Source organism: Ptychodera flava, chromosome 12 (assembly GCF_041260155.1).
Source record: "Ptychodera flava strain L36383 chromosome 12, AS_Pfla_20210202, whole genome shotgun sequence".
NCBI classification, from domain to species: Eukaryota; Metazoa; Hemichordata; class Enteropneusta; family Ptychoderidae; genus Ptychodera; species Ptychodera flava.
In genome coordinates this window covers 20,161,170-20,178,758 of record NC_091939.1, presented here as the reverse complement: position 1 = coordinate 20,178,758, position 17,589 = coordinate 20,161,170, and the positions used below count along the sequence as shown (strand labels likewise).

The window sequence follows — 17,589 nt, the reverse complement described above, 5'->3', positions numbered from 1 at the left end:
AAATTATCATAAAAATTAAATTAAATAATCTACAATCTACTATTTTACAGCCTAATTTTTAGGCATGCTCGTAGCTAATTCAATATATTGTTTGAACGAGGCTGTAATAGAAGCCCTTCACAATGGCGGACGGAGAGGACTTGGATCTCAATCCGTTTTACAAAAGTTTACAGGTAAGGCGTATCACAAATATGCAGGAGGCAACGATTTATTTGTCGAGAGGTCACAGACCATAGAAAAGCTTTTATTTAAAATGAAAGTGATTAGATGGATGAAATTCGACACATTAATGTGCACAAGACTTGTCGTCTGTCAACGAAGGTTGAACATGTATGTAGTCTGTGCTGTATGGACAAGAATACTCGGCCATTGACTGGTCATGACTTCTCGCGGTCATACGGTCACATGGGCTGTCAACTTCGTAAACGTACGCAAAGTAGCTGCTCCATTGTTTATCGTCGGCCTGCTAACTTAACCATATTTTTTTGTTTTCCGGTTCAATGAATTGTTGAAATGTCGTTATCTCTTCCTCGTAATCTTGACATGTTTTAATACATTAATTAATGATTATTAGTGATTATAATTGAAACATAAGAAATGTTTCACAAAAAAATCAATCAAGTAATGTATTGAGTGATTGATAACTAATAAACAGGTAATATACTAGTCAAATGGCTTTGCCAAGTAAACAATCTCTGCAGGGGAAAATAATGCAACACTGTTTGATCGGCCTTTCCTTCAAGGCCGCGATTTATATATCCTTGACATTTGTGATGCTCTACGTTCTGAAATTGCAGACTTATTGATGGCCTTCTTATGCAGGAAGTATAATCTGTCAAAATATTTGAGCGAGTGCCCCTCCCCCAAAAGTGAATATATCATGGAGATACCAATGCTATTAACTTTTTAATGATTTTCTTCATTATTTTTAAAATTTTTATTTTGTATGCAAATTTTAAGCTCTTATTCTACCCCCAAAGAAGTTGAAACACTCACTGTTTAGCTTGTCAACATTTCGTCTATATGTGTAAAATGCACTGTTATTTTTAACATTTGAATTCTAGTCCAGACCAGAATTCAATTGTCAACAGTAACATCGCAGTTTATGTACAGGCCGAGTTGACAAGCTTAATACTGTGTATAGCGATATGCTTTAGGGAAGTAGATCAAGAAATTAGGGTTGACATTTTAAACAAAATGATGAAAAATCATCAAAAGTGAGCATTACTGACCCTTAACAGGCATTGTGACAGTATCCGTTAAAATGGGTCATATATATCCTTCTTCATGGATTCTACCAAACCATACGCTAAGTGTTATCTTTCTGGGAAAACAACTTTTTATAGAGGTGTTAATTCATAGACAGTCGAGAAACTACTCTACTGTCTATGGTTAATTATATTACATCACACAGCTAATGGTTAGCCATTCCAGCAGGAAAAAAAAAATTGCAGCTGTCAGGTTTAGGATCATTTTTGTAAAACTGACCAGTCTATTTTTGTTTCAGACTAAATTCAGCAGCAAGTTTGAAACTGCACAAGACAGGTGTTATCTGTTATGTATACCTGTGGCAGCATCACTAAAGGGGATTTATATTAACCAACAGTTTGTAGGTGAGCAAAGGGCTTTATGTTGATCATTAAATGGAAAAGGAAGTAAATCGTATCATTTGTTCATCTCACCAGCCAATGTGCAAAGTGCATCTTACCAGATATGTTATTATTCTTGTTTATTTCTTGTGATTCAAAAAGTAAATTTAGAATTTAGGAAGTTTAGAGTTGACACTACAAAGTTTACATTAATTCATGATTGATGGGAATGATACTTATGACGGTGGACGTACTTCATTTTTATACACATATGCGTTGTAGACTGTATGTGTATCCCAGAGTAATATCCGTACTATTCTTATTGAAAACTTGCCATGGTGAAATGGAAGATATGTGTTTACATGTTGTGAAAGTTGTGCAAGTGTCTTCACCATAGACTGAAATATGATTTTAATATAAAGTCATGGGAATTACAGCACAAAGCTCATCAATTATTTCATTGATATATGTACTGGTGACTCGTACTTAATTTACTGAATCACAGAATGTAGTCTTCTGTATAAGTTGTTACTTGATCAAATAGTTCTTTTTTTCCCCCAGAAACCCATGTACTGAGACCATCACCTTATTTTCAAAGGTAAGGAATAATTTATGTTATTAATATTTTATTTACATGTGTTTTGGAATGTTCAGGTGTATCCCCACTGCCAAAGTAAAATGCAAGTTTACAACCGCATGTCACTGAATAATGAAGCCTGTTTAATATAATGTTGATTGCAATGTTTAAAGTGTTGGCACGCTTATAACTTGGAAGAATAATATGCAATTATTTTCTCTCATTTGCAGCCATTTTGTTAGCAGTGATAAACATGGTAGTAGAAGCATTGTATTGGAAAATGGTCATATACATACTAAAGATGGCTTTCCTACCAACACAGCAATAAAAATTTTATCTGAAGAGTTAGGCTACAATAAGGTTGGTAAACAAAATAAGATCTTTCATATTAGTGCCAGGTTATCTGAAAATTTTAATTCTTGAACTTCTGGTCAAAACACAGTTTGGTTTTGAAAGAGTGTAGTTCAGTTTACCATGTGACATTAGATTCCTTCACTGTTTCTGTCACTTTGAGAATTCTGTTCATCAACCCGATTACAAAAAATGTACCAATAAATTGGCTCTTATATCATCGAGAACATTAGTTTATTCGCAATGTATCACATTGGTTTTAAAAGGAATATCATGTCGTGACTGTCAGGGAAAATATTTAATGTTTAATTTTAGCTGACGATGAGTTTGTGTTTCCTATGGTTTGAAAATGTCATTGGTTTTATTTTTATAGGATTATAAACCATTTAAAATGTTAATTATTGAGAAGCCATTAGATTCCACCCTGAAGGTAAGTAGTCAAAATTTTCGGTATCAATTGTATGCACTTTTTGCTCAGACGTTTTGATCAAGCACTTTCTAATATGAAGGAAACAACAAACAAGGAAATATGGTTTATCACTTTGGCATGAAAGTACCACCAGAGATCAGAATATTTTAAAGTTTAAAGTTCTAATTACTTTTTTTTTTCATGTTTCGTTGTTTTTACTATTTCTGTACTGCATATCAACACCAATTTAATAAGGATGATACTTTCTTAGCCATGTGAGTAAAAGAATTGGCAAAAAAACCCCACTTTCATGGGATTGCATATTTGAGTGTCCATGCTTGATTTAACATTGTCTATACATGAATGCAGACATAAACTCAATATTAAATTTAGCATTTCATAGATTTCAGTGCATTCCTTTAGTTTTTCAGAAAAAGATATTTCCCATAAAAAATAAATTTGTTGTAACCTTTGCAGGGTAAAATTTATAGTACAAAATAATCAATGGTACAAATTTTCCTTTCTTTGTTTATCAGTCACGAGAAGATCCCTCATCACCTACTTTAGATTTACAGGAAACTAGGATATCATTTCAAGAGTAAGTCATTCTTACATTATTTATCAAGAAATAGATATGCTGCATGCAGTGAAAGTATAATGTATGCCACAAATCTATGAGCAAACACTTCTACAATTACAAGGGACAAACAGTGTGCATTGTAACGTGAAGGTCATACTGACAAATCCCTTCAAATTATATTTTATTGATGAATGCAGATTAGATAAATGATGCAAATGTATTCAGGCGCTTTGTTTAAATATATCAATCATATCAATTTTGTCATGCACCAAAAAAATACATGACATAAATATTACATAATTATTCTCTTGTCATACAAGGATGTGAGGAATTCTGAACTTACAATGGATAGGTTGAGATCATTTATTACAGTGAACCTAAGAAGAAGGGCTTAGTCTCTTCAAAGTGTTTTGGATATTATAAGCTCAGAGCGGAAGATTGATTTATACTAGTACGTTATTGACAATTGACATGATATCAATCATAATAAAAAGCACTGTAAAAAATTTCTGTAGATGTTTGGACTTGGGTCACATTTTTGAGTAACCATTCATGAATGCCTTGAAATGGACATGCAGCTATGACATAGGGCAAGACTGTGTAGCATGTATAAGAGAGTTGTTAGAGGATTTTGAAAGTTGCCAAAAGTGATCTCAATGAGGGGTTTCACAGCCAGTTGAAGTTGTACGCAATGTGAATTAGAGGCATTACGTGCACACTACAAACATGCAAACATCTTCTTCTCACACTAGTCAACTCAAACTGTCAGGAAGAAATGTAAAAGTGCATTTGGCAATTTATATACTTCACAGGAGTTACTTCTTCTTACTCTTATTCAAGTCATTATCCTGTGTTTCACTTGGCAGCAATAAGAGACTTTTATTTCAATTTCCGGAACACAAGACGGCACTGGCTGTTCTTGATCAGAATATCAGACAGTTCAACAGCAATTACATGATTCTACAGGGCTATTTAGACCATGCTGCCCAGAAATTAAAAGATATATGTTTTCACACCACAGAGGTAAGTATTTGTGCAGTACATTACTAGTTTGCATGCAGCATGACATTCTGAACTCTGTAAGTCAATATGGGGATTTTTTGAAATATCCATGAGTCAGGTCAGTACCCAGTACATGTAATTTTTTTGAGCCAAAAAGCAATTTTCATGAGATTCAGATGTGCCTCAACTATGCTGTTTAAACCATAGTCTTCTGTTGATGGGTGTCTTTTGAAACCTGGCAAAAGGATAGTATGACGTACAATTTACTGTAAACAGATTGAAAGTTACAGTACTATGCAAAGTATGGAACACATCATTTAGTGTTGTATTTACCCCTATTACCCCCCCCCCCCCCCCCCAACATGGTCCTATTGGATTGGTCAATCCACGGGGTATATTGAGAATGATGTGATAGAGTCAGGACAATGCTGGATTTTTCAACCAATTTATAAATATGGGAGGTTCTATATATGTTGTACCTCCATAATGTATTACTTTTGAAATATAGATATCATGTTTTTGTGTTGTTTGTTCACTAGCTCTGCAAAATGTAGGGAAAATATCTACAGTTACACCTTTCTTTTGATAGAGATATTCAAAAAAATAACCCTAAAAGTAACCACTTCATGTACCATTATTACCAAAGCTTTCTCACATATAAGGGAAACACTCATTTTTTAGCTCACATTTGGTGTACCAATGTGAGGTTATCGTATTAGCTGAATCAGTTCATTTGCATCTGATTTGCATGTCTGTATGTCTGTATATTTGTGGGTATGTGCGGATGTATGTCCGTCACACACAAAGGCTCCCATACCGCCAAAGCTACCATCTCAGTATTTGGTGTACAGGTAGATGCAGGGGTTGAGATGTGAATTTGTTCAAATGAACACATCAGTGTCAAAAATGTGCAAATGAGGTAAGAAAAAGTGAAATCCTGCAAATGTGCAGGAGGCATGCCAGTGAGAAACAGGCAAACTCCACTGATCTTGACTCATTTCCTGTCATTGTTTATGAACTGTTACATATTAACAGACCAGCTGAAACCATAGACAGTAGATGGGGGAAGACCGTTTATACTAAACTAAGAGGGGCTTGTTTCTGCTATGCATGTTGCTAAAGTTGACCTCCAGTACCTAAAGTTAGACCTTAATTACTTTTGTCATTCTTGTTTTTCTGGTTTAAATATTTCTTGTTGTTTTTCTGGTTGTACTGTGCAGAAATCATTGCCATAACATCAACGTAGAATTTTCCTCCACTGAACAGATAGAAACAACATTTATTGTTGATCATTGGTAACCCATACTGGTATATACCAATTCTGATCAAATTTGAGCGACACCGTATAATTGCGGTATTTTTTAACAATTTCACTGTATCAGATATTTTATTTCACTACAGAATTTGTTAAAGGTAAACAGACATAGAAGAATGAATTCAGATAGACGAATCGTTGATCTCATAACCAATGGTGTTGAAAGGTAAGTGATGATCTTAGTTATGTTTGCTATACAATGCAAGATCCCGAGGTACATGAATATTCCACATTGATTAAGGGTCATTAGCATAGAATTTTAATACCGAAACAATGGCCATTTATGTAATATGCATATTTGAATATCATTATACCTCGCATCTTGCACTAATAGATGTTTGCTTGTTGAGAACAGGCAATATATTAATGATGTATAGACCGTTGACAAAGCTTTTGTACAATGTCAGAATGTTGCTTGAGGAAAGCAAAAACAAATGGCATTTATGCCTATCATTGTAAAGTCTACAGATGAAGATTTCTTTTCAAAATAATTTTTGTTCAACAAAGTGGCTTGACCCATTTTGTCCCATTCAATGCACAGTGTACTTGTACATTTGAAGTCATGAGGTACAAAGATAGTGTAGCGACTGCACACTTAGCTTGTACTGCAAAGGGACAGTGGGAATTGCATCTACTGGGAATGGTATTAGGGGCTGCTCAGTGATAGCTTGGATCATATACCAATAGCGGAGACTGCATAGGGGTACTCATTGTTTGGGTAGATTGCATACTGGTTGGTAGTGGGGAAAGCTCCGTCCGAACTTATTAGTAGCTTTGAGCATTGGTTCAAGACAAGGTACGAGGGTAACATAAAACATGTGCATAATTTTTTACAGTTATGTTATGGGAAGTGTTCATGGCAAAGTATTCCAAGCAGTGTGTCAGAAGTGTGCCAAAGACGATGAGATTATTTGTCAAAAAGTGAAGGAATTCCATGGAATCAGGGGAGAAGAGTTTGGTGTCAAACCAGAATTCTGCTGTCCTCTCCCAGCATCTGTAAGTGTTGGTCAACTGTTACAATTACACTGAGGTTGTTTTACATGTATGTGTCTTTTTGCTCAGACTAGGGGATTTGTCAATAATTCCATGAAAGACTGGAATATTCAGCTGAGTTGTAAGATAGCATGATAGCAAAAACAGCAATTACAGATACATAGCCACAGCTTAAGGGGAGGAGGTTGTCGGAAGTGCCTTTGTGCAACTTTCTTGTAAATGTATTTCATGCACAAGATTTAGATATATCACATCAACATAGCTACATTTAAAGTTTAAATTTTTAGTATGTTGTGACAAACATTTTTTACTTTCATCAATCCTGAACATACCTTGGATACAGTGTTTACACTGGTCCTATGGTAAGCGCAGTTCCAATGAACCTTTCCCTTTAATGAAATTTTGGTAGTGATTGTCCTTGGACTTCATTGGACTTACCAACCCCGAGCAGATGTAGTTCTTCAAACTTGATTAGGAGGTGTTGTCATGTAAAGCATTGAATTCATAAGATGGTAATCAATCAAATTATCAAAACATGAGGTTGAAATAGAGAATGATTTTAACACCTACCAAATTAGTTACAAAAAATGATTAGTAGTGATGACTCTTTTAACAGATTGTGGAACTTGCAAACCTTGATGGACTGACAACGCCTTTAGAGAAAGTTTCCTGTTTAAAGGCGACATTGGTAAGCAAACGCTGATAAAAGTGTCTAAGAGATTTCTTTTCACAGAAAGTTTCTTAAGCTAGACTAAACATGGCATTGTAAATACATGTAAGACCCTTTTACACAACCGTAAACATGTCTGTCTATCTGTGTGTGTATGGATGTATGTGTGTGTGTGTGTGTGTGTGTGTGGCTGTATTATTTGTATATCTGTCATTGTGCTAATTCATGATACATGTATGATGATGAGTAAAACGATTTTCAACTTTCTTTTGCTTGAACTCACTTTGCTTGAATCATATTGGGGCTACTGTAGCAGACACCAACCAACCAAACAAAATCACTCTTTACTACAAATCTACATGCTGTTTGAGGATGCTAACACACAGTGCTAGAATCTCTTCATAGTACTCAGAATGTGTCAGTAACCTTTGTTAGAGTAACACTGACCTAATTTAGGTTTGCAATCTTGATGTTTCTGACTTGCAGGACAATATCTCAGAAGAAGTGAATGATTCTTTACGTTCCAACTCAATGCCAGGAGATGAACTTCCTTGTCTTACATCAGATGATCTGATTTCAATATTGGTAAGAACAACAGCTATATCAAGGAAATTATGTCTAGATTTCATGATTGTATGCCACATTAGAATTACGTCTTAGGATTGTACATAAAGTTATAAAAAGAGCTGTATAATTATGCTGTTTGTGTACAAAGAGTGCAAGATAGTGTGAAAAACTGTGATTTAATATGACATGTATTCAACATGACAGTATGAGAACTCAGACATGATGCTGACAGATGTTTCATGAAATATCCATGTTGCATTTGCATTACATTGTCAAATTTTCAGTCTGTAAGAGATGTGCTTCAGCTTGTGAAATCGTAAATAGGGCAAAAACACAAGTGCAAAACCAAATTTTTGAAATAATCCAATATCAATCATTCTGTTCATTGACATCACAATACATTTTCTGTAGACAGATTTATGGTCACTCATGAAATGTTTGATAATGTTTTGTGTTACAGATAACTTTACTAATTCAAGCTAAAAGTAGGCATCTAGCAAGTAATTTGTATTACATGGAGCATTTTCATTGGTCAACATCATCAAAGGATGACCTCAGGTAAAATTACAGCCGAATATGTCTTAGATGCTAAGGATGTGTTGTGAAGTGTATTCATACGTTGGCCCCATTTTGATCATATGAACAGTTTTTAAATTTCACGTCAACTTTGATGAGATACTGAGTTTCATTTGACTTTTGAAGAAATTTGCAGATGATAAATACGAATTTATAGTTGTTGCAAACTCAATAAGTCTAGAGTCATGGATAACATTTTAAGAAATGTGCGGATTTGATACATGTATTTTTAACCTTTCACTCCAGTGTTTCTTCACCCTTATACCACCATGGTTTCTTCCAAACCCATTGTTATTAATGGTGAGTGTGGGTGTGTTTACAGTAAATTGGGATGAAAAGGTTACCAGAAGGTCAGCTTTGCCATAGAAAAGAATAGGATTGTACCAAAATTTGGCAGGGGAAAGGATAATGCCAATATTTCAGGACATTGATCAGCCCAAGAGTTTGTTGACATGTTTTGAAAGCACCAATATATAGGAAATGTTCTCTGTTATTTAAGCTACGTATATTGACCCTAGTTCATCACGTTCAGACAGATTTCATACATTACATGTATCTACATGTCTACACATTTCAATCTGTTTCTCATACAATGTACCGACCTTTGTTTCTAATGACTCCTATTGTGATCACTAATAATTCATCTTTTCATGATTTCCTCCACAGTTTTAGTCTGGTGACTTTTAAGGCGGCAGCTGAATATTTCATCAATACAGATTTTTCATATCTCAAGCCACTGACACCAAAGGTGAAAAATGAGGTCAGTGAATTGTATCAATTTGATTATTACGCTCCCATATATGCATATGTATATATGCCAATGGGAGGTATTCGTATAAGGTGCAAAATGGCGTCTGTGTGTATGTAAGATGTATGTATGTCTGTTAGTCCGTCCACATCAAAAACTCCTAAACCGTAGCACCTACTGTCTTAGTATTTGGTGTACAGGTGCACCTAGGGGTGGAGATGTGAATTTGTTCAAATGAACATGTCAGTGCCAAAAATATGCAAATGAGGGGAAAAAAGGAAAAATCCTGCAAATGGCTAAAACTCAGTAAGCATTGGTCAGATTTGGTTGAAACTTGATATGCAGATTTCTTTAGGTATTCTAAATTATGTGTGCAAAAATTGGGATGAAATTTGCATGTTTGTATTTTTAGGGTATTTTTTCCGTTTTTAGTCAAAAAATCTTGTTCTCTGAAATCGCTCGTCTGATTGCTATGAAACTTAATATTCATGTTCCTCAGAATGACCTCAGTCATGCTTGTACAAATTGTATTGATATTGTCATATTTGTAATTTTGGGGCAATTTTCCCAATTTTTGATAAAAATTTTGTAATCCAAAAACTACTGATTTGATAGCTTGGAAACATGTATTTGGTATACAGGTATCTAAGATTAATCTCAATATAATGTATTGAAGGTATGTTGAAACTGGCAATTTTTTTTTTATTTTGGGGCAATTTTTGCCTTTTTTGGTCAAAAATTTTTCTCCTAAACTTCTGATCTGGTAGCTTTGATATCTAGTGTACAGGTTCCTAGGGTTTATGTTAATTAGATATATTTAAAATTAGGATGAAATCTGCAATTTTGTATTTTGGGGGGGCAATTTTTCTCATTTTTGGTCAAAAAATTTGTTTCTCAAAATTTACCAGTCTGATTGCTTTGATATTTAGTAAACCGGTCCTTAGGGTTTTTGTTAATAAGATATATTGAAATTAAGTTGAAATCCGGAATTTTGAATTTTTGGGGCAACTTTGCGAAACTTTCAGTTTTACTGGGATATCTTTCATTTTGTATTTTTAAGATTTTTTTTTGTAATTTTATACCTACTGGAACTAAGAGTATATAATGTGGTGATTTAGTAAGCATTTGATATGGTAACTGTATTTGGTGTTGAAATGCAGTAAAAAAATCCTGGCAGATTTTGAAAAAATTCCAAACAAATGCCAATAAAAATTCAGCCAGAGAAGGTTTGACAAAAGAAAAGGTGGGAGAGTGGGGAAAAAGAATGTACAATGGATCGGATAAAAAGATAATGTACCTCATCGATCTTCCAGACACCATCCCTTATCAAATGGTCCACCCCGATGTATTTTTGTGCACAATTAACCATGCAGTGTATTTTAGTTTAAGATGTCAAGTTAGGTAAGGATTTGAAAGGAATAGTCAAGTTCACCACAGTTTAACTTTATCTCTTGTGTCATCATCCTTGTGTAATTGGTTAAGTTTGTAAGTTGTTCCAGATGTGGATGCACCAGCTGTTCTGGAAGAATAGAAAACAATGTTTACTTTTCCCTGTAGGGTTTCTGAGTTGATGATTGTATGTTGAAATTTCTCCATGTATCTGGTGTATGGGCAAAGTGTAAACATTGGTTGCATGTTATGTATTTCAGTCTATGTCAAATATTGTAAATGAAAAATCAAGAACAGTTTACTGTGTGCTTGTAAAAGATAGATATTTGTCAATACATAATTTGCCTTGCGGATTGATTTTCTTAAAGATTATCACAGAAGCAGAAAAGGAAAAGAAACTAATCAAATTGCTGTAACATATTCACTCTCAGTGCCTGTATAGGCCTATACTTAACTATTTTATCATTACATTCAGCTGTTTGTTATATCTTTATCACTCTCGGACACTCCATGGGCCAAGGCACACTTGGGGTCAATGTCATCACTCTGTGCCAGTCTGTGTATGTCAGTCTGTCTGTATATGTATGTCCATGTTTCATACAATTGTTGACTTGTTTTGATAACTATATGGGAGCGAACAGTGATGCTGTCACTATTTTTTTTTAAGTCCCCAGGTATAAACTTTGTGAAAACAAAATTTCCATGTCATCTTCCAACGTTCAGCGAAACTGTACAATATTTACGTGTTTTTTCAAGTCCTATAAGTAATAAATTGAATAATGTATGCATTTCCAAAAAATCACCAAAGAAAAGAGATTTCTTCTTTCAAAAATACATCAAAATTATCATTTTTCCAAATACAGTGTCTCATACACATGTATATAGCTCGCCAATAATACTACAGCCCTACATTCAGCCAAGGCTTGTCTGCCAACCAAGTTTCAGAACAAGACAGTTTCAAACATCCACAATGAATAAAGCTAATCATTCCGTAACACTTTTCTATTTCATGAGATCACATATACTTTAGCCTGGTTACTTTTGTGTTAACACTCTCTATTCAACTTTTATTTTTCTTTTTCGTTCTTTTTGTTTTGTTTTTATTTTTATTTTTATTTATTTTTTTTGGGGGGGGAGGTAATTACTGACAGTGTCATGATATACTAGTAACCTTTGACCCAGACAGTGCAATACTGTAATGGGGTAACATTGCAGCATCCATCCATGCAGTAGATACCTACGATAAAAGTTTAATGTTTGGGCATTGCTGGTGGAAGGAAACAGACAAATTGAATTTGCACATTATTTCACACAGATTGTTGCGTATTGACTTATCGTAACAGCCCACAGGTTTGATATACTATTTCCTTAATGTATAGGGCCATGAGAAATACTTCATAAAATTTGTGCATGCTGTTCTATGAAAAATTCCATCTCTCTGAATCTCAATTTCAAACTGGAACTCAATTTCAAGCACAGCTCAAGCACATTCACACTTTATCTGGTATACATATTCTAAATTGAAAAGCAGACTACACTCACCCAATTATCTTTACAGATGACATTTGAAGAAATCATCGCAGTCAAACAAGAGCAGGAAGGTGATGACAATAAAGACAAAACAAACAAAACAAGGCCATCAACAACAGCATCACCAAGACCTAGGCTCAGTTCATTCAATAGAGAGTTAGACAACATAACAAGAATGATTGAGAAAACCTCAACAAGTTCAACAGATAATGGTCCTATCAAGTCACTCTTTCCAGGTAAATTGTATGAAATATTTTGATTCTGATTACCAACGTAATTACCACGTGTGTGTACGATTGTTAAATTCCAACAAAAAACCACTAAGCTAATATTAGGAAATTAGGTATCCCACTGTCTATACAAATCCTGGAATTTCACCAGCAACTCTACTTGTTGACATATAAGAATATATAACATTCATACAATGGAATTTTTTGGAATTCCAAAGATCCAGATCATGTAAGATTTTATACAATGTCTCAAAGTCATATTATAGCCTATTTATTTGTTTGCAGCTTCATTGAAGAATTGTATGATACACACAGATGGGTAATTACCAAAATTTAAAATCTAACACAAAAGTTTTATAGATTGCTAGCTACTGTACCTATCATTCTTATAAGACCTATAACATATTTCGTCTTCAAACATGAATTTCAATATTTTGTTGTAATTTTATAATTTTAGAGTATGACCAGGTGCAGGCTAGTGGATTTGGTAAGAGGACGCCAACATCTCCACCAGATGTGATACCAATATCAAAATCAGCAGGGGCTGCACCCCTAGGGTAAGAATTCATTGCTGTCTGACTTTTGTAAAAATAGGCAGAGAGGGCTAGTTCTCGCATAACATATCCATGGAAGCAAACTGTTTTTCAGCATGGAAATTGCAGTGGAAATCATGGCTCATCTTTCATACGTCAAAGAGTACATAGTTACCTTTCTGTATTGACCTTGAAGCATACCTCTACAAAATATTTCCACGGTCTTATTCACTTGCACTTTTTTGTCCCCACGGACACCGTCCGGGGGGGACTTATAGGTTTGGTCATGTCCGTGCGTGCGTCCGTGCGTGCGTCCGTCCGTCCGTTCACGCAGATATCTCTGAGATGCCTTGAGCGATTTCATTCAAACTTGGTACAAGGATTACTTCATATGTCATACAGATGCACGTGAATTTGTTTTGTGATACGATCCAATATGGCCGCCAGGCGGCCATTTTATTACGATTTTTTCATGTACAGAGCCATAACTCAGGCATGTTCCAACCGATTTTATTCAAAGTTGGTACAAGGACATTGACCAATGTCATAGATATGCACGTCAATTTGTTTTGTGATACGATCCAATATGGCCGCCAGGCGGCCATTTTATTACGATTTTTTTCATGTACAGAGCCATAACTCAGGCATGTTCCAACCGATTTTATTCAAAGTTGGTACAAGGACATTGACCAATGTCATAGATATGCACGTCAATTTGTTTTGTGATACGATCCAATATGGCCGCCAGGCGGCCATTTTATTACGATTTTTTCATGTACAGAGCCATTACTCAGGCACGTTTCAACCGATTTTATTCAAAGTTGGTACAAGCTTATTGACAAATGTCATAGCTGTGCACGGCAATTTGTTTTGTGATACGATCCAAAATGGCCGCTGTGCGGCCATTTTATTACGATTTTTTCATGTACAGAGCCATAACTCAGGCATATCTCAACCGATTTTATTCAAAGTTGGTACAAGGACATTGACCTATGTCATACATATGCACGTCAATCTGTTTTGTGATACGATCCAATATGGCCGCCAGGCGGCCATTTTATTACGATTTTTTCATGTACAGAGCCATTTCTCAGGCATATCCGCATGTTTCGACCAATTTTATTCAAAGTTGGTACAAGGACATCGACCAATGTCATAGCTATGGACATCAATTTGTTTTGTGATGCGATCCAATATGGCCACTGTGCGACCATTTTGTTACGATTTTTTCATGTCCTGAACCATAACTCAGACATGTATCAAGCCAATTCATTCAAAAGTATTTTTATCACAGACCTAATGAAGAGGACTATATCCTCTCTGAGGACCTGTAATCAAAATACCATTAACAAGTGGGGACTGTGTCATCAACGATGACTTGTTTCTTGTGAACCTTTGATGACATGCAGTCATGGAGACCTGCAGAAACACTATGATATAGGATTTCCAGAATTTAAACCAACTCCAAAATATAGTGTGGCCATAGATTAAACACTGAGATACTCTATTGTCTTCTTACTCAACAATGACTTCAGAATGGTTGATACAACATGGAATAAAAATGCAAATACTTTTGCAAGATTTGTTCCATTTTCTTTCATGAAAACAAATAAAGACGGATATCTTGCCTAGAATTAAATCTTGATCTCTTTTCTTTTTTCTCAAAGGGACTTCCTGTCATCACTTCAAAATGACCTGTTGGATGGCACATATGGAAAACAAGATTAGCCCTCTCACCACCAGATTTGCTGTATCCCTAATGATTGTCTTAAGGGTGGTCAGACTTCCATGAAAGCAAATGGGCTTTAACAGTCAAGGGATATTAAAGTATGGAATACATGCAGGAATACACAACTCAAGCCTAGTTGGGTAAACTGCACACAATGCTCTTGGCATTGGAATTTTTACTCTGTACGGCTGTCTATAGGGTACACTTCACCTTAAAACTCTAGAAATGAGGCATTTCACAGCCTTTGCAATGATGCAATAATAGTATTCAAAACAAACATAACTCAATGCAATGAATTGGAATATTGTGATAGTTATTTATTGTTATTATTTTGGACTGTTTCAAAATAGGATTAAAAATTGATGAAACATATCAATGCGTCTTAATAACAAAAGTGTTTAAATTCATTTGGAATGTTATTAAAAATGTGTCACATTTTATTTGGGAATGGTTATATATTATTAAAGAGGTCACATTAAAAAGCATGAGGTCAATACATCTGATGTAATAATATTTCTGCAGAAGGAGGTCGGTATAGTAAATTATAAATGACGTCATCTAGGTGCATTTACGTTTTTTACTGCTTTATAGGGGAGCAGAATTTAGAGGCTAATGCAAATAATTTATGTCCATAGGAACTTTTATTTTTGTTTGGTGTTTACAATTATTGTATATCCTGGTGAAGTGATATGGCTTTATACACAATCACTCAACGTGCCGGTTAGTAAGGCCACATTTTTTTCAAAACTAATTTGTTTTGACTTGCGGAAATCGGTCAACATGTCCAAGCCACTATATAAAGACTAGGTTATCTTAGTCTGGAAAAATTCAGGTTATGAGTTTGTTGTTTTGTCACCATCGTGGAATATTTATTTGTGGATTTGTATTGGCACACGCATATTACTTAAAATATGCTGCTCTTCATATGTTTTAACTGTTCAACTCTGACCCGATGGTGACCTATGACATGCAGAGATTTACAGCTAAACAGGGTTATAAGGGTTAATGTACTGTAACATTTTTAGCAAACGCTCAGAGGCAGGTAGAATGTAGTGGTGTGGTTTACATGACACGGACCATACAAGGATGTGTAGGGACTTTTCAATGGACTTTGCCATTGTACATGGCAAACGTGAGCGATGTGACTATTTCTGCTCCTTGTTGATTGAAACATATCTATGAGTTAACCCATTGTGTATATTTTGCTGCTATGTGCCAAAATATTTTTCACATGAAATAGGTTTCGCACAGTGCAATAGGTGTAGATAATTTACAAGTGTGCGAAGGCCAATTTCCAAGCAACAGCAGCTATGATAACTTTGTTGACGGCATAATAAGTCACACTCATGAAAAAAACACTTTTTTATGATGGGTGACTGTCAAATATCATATCCATTTGTGAGAACCACCTTCAGTTAATGCATAGAGGAAAAAATTATCACAGCAAATGAAATTAGCGGCATCAGAGATGAGCCTGCATGCTTACTTTGACTTGGCTTTCACATTTGGGTGACACGTTGAATTCTCCTTTTTTGTAGTAGATAAGACAGAGACAATGCTACTGCTGGTTTGGAAAATGTTGCCCCAAAATAAAAGTAATATTAGTATTTCTCCAAGATGAACACCTGGTATCGGCAGCTAAGTGTCTGAATAATGACATTGGGATGCTAATTTCAATTTTGATATTGATGTTCTTTGTTGAGTACAGTAATTTTTTTCTTCATAAATAAATCTCAGAGTTGGATGACCAAAGACAACAGCACTGGTAATTACTTGTCAATTTTATCGCTTGGGGATAGTGCTGAAAATTCCCTAGCCAAACTTCGATTTGCAAAAAAATCATTTTTTACATTCATTTCACTTCAGCAATGTATGTGATACTCAAGTCAGCTTTTGCAAGAATGAGTAAAATGCAAAGCAGTAACCGTAAAGGATAGGGGACACAGAAGCTCAGGTGTGCCTGATAATTGTGTAAGTCACCCTTGGAACAATCAATGATCATTTGGATAAGCTTTTGATTTGATTCCCGGAAGTGCATATCATCCTAGAAGAGATTCATAGAGGTTTCACAGAACAGTCAGGCACAGTATGTTAACGACTGTGACAGCTTTTCAACAATTCAAACACACAAAATTACAGCAAATAATGTTGAAACTCTGTACGCAAGGAGATCATCAAAACATCCAATGTTATGGAAAGGTGTGTAGAAGCAAATGTTGAGCCTAAATTAAATGTGACATTCATGTGTTTTATGGGTCAAAAAGGCTAAAAATTGTACACAGAAGAGCTTTTTTCCAAAGGACAGAACATAGATTTATAAGTGCAATATTACACAGCTTGTTTGAGATTTTTGTGATGTAGACAATAGTGTACATTTTATAAAGCCTGCAAACTATAATTAATTCTATTTATATAATTTTGCAATGGTATGTTGTCTTGTATATAGTGATGTCATCGCTTGAAGCCAAATGAAATAAATAAATGGAGTCTGTCATTTTGCATGAACACGTGTTGGTGTGGTGCTTTGTATTATTCTTATTGCTCTGAACCTTTGCCACTTTCAATTGTACTCCTTTTCCAGCCAGGTTCATGTCACGTCATTATTGTTATTATCTTAGAGTTTTAGCAATGCCAGTGAATTTGTAGATGTAGAAAACATCTTGGGCCACAATACTGGATAATCAGATACATTATCCGTAATAATCTGTTGGGATGATGTCGCAAATTCACTGGCACTGACAAAGCTATAATATAATACGTTTTAAAGCTCCACAGCATTATTTTAGAGGTTACACCTGTTA

General features: G+C 35.1%; 1 protein-coding gene across 1 annotated transcript; it reads left to right on the top strand.

The window, feature by feature from the left end:
* The first annotated feature begins 62 nt into the window (after window positions 1–62).
* LOC139145343 (ankyrin repeat domain-containing protein 27-like) lies at window positions 63–17,293 on the top strand. Its single transcript, XM_070716449.1, has 16 exons — window positions 63–173; window positions 1,508–1,613; window positions 2,151–2,187; window positions 2,397–2,526; window positions 2,891–2,947; window positions 3,463–3,524; window positions 4,373–4,529; window positions 5,910–5,989; window positions 6,660–6,819; window positions 7,433–7,504; window positions 7,973–8,071; window positions 8,514–8,611; window positions 9,296–9,389; window positions 12,325–12,532; window positions 12,984–13,083; window positions 14,727–17,293. The coding sequence occupies exons 1-16, from the start codon at window positions 123–125 to the stop codon at window positions 14,785–14,787; spliced, it is 1,572 nt and encodes a 523-aa protein (XP_070572550.1). The 5' UTR covers window positions 63–122; the 3' UTR covers window positions 14,788–17,293.
* The last annotated feature ends 296 nt before the right edge of the window (window positions 17,294–17,589 follow it).

Coding starts and splice junctions, on each gene's coding strand:
- LOC139145343 (XM_070716449.1), top strand. CDS start 123: ATGGCGGACGGAGAGGACTTGGATCTCAATCCGTTTTACAAAAGTTTA. Junction 6,820..7,432: donor GCTGTCCTCTCCCAGCATCT/GTAAGTGTTGGT, acceptor CTCTTTTAACAG/ATTGTGGAACTTGCAAACCT. Junction 8,072..8,513: donor ATGATCTGATTTCAATATTG/GTAAGAACAACA, acceptor TTTGTGTTACAG/ATAACTTTACTAATTCAAGC.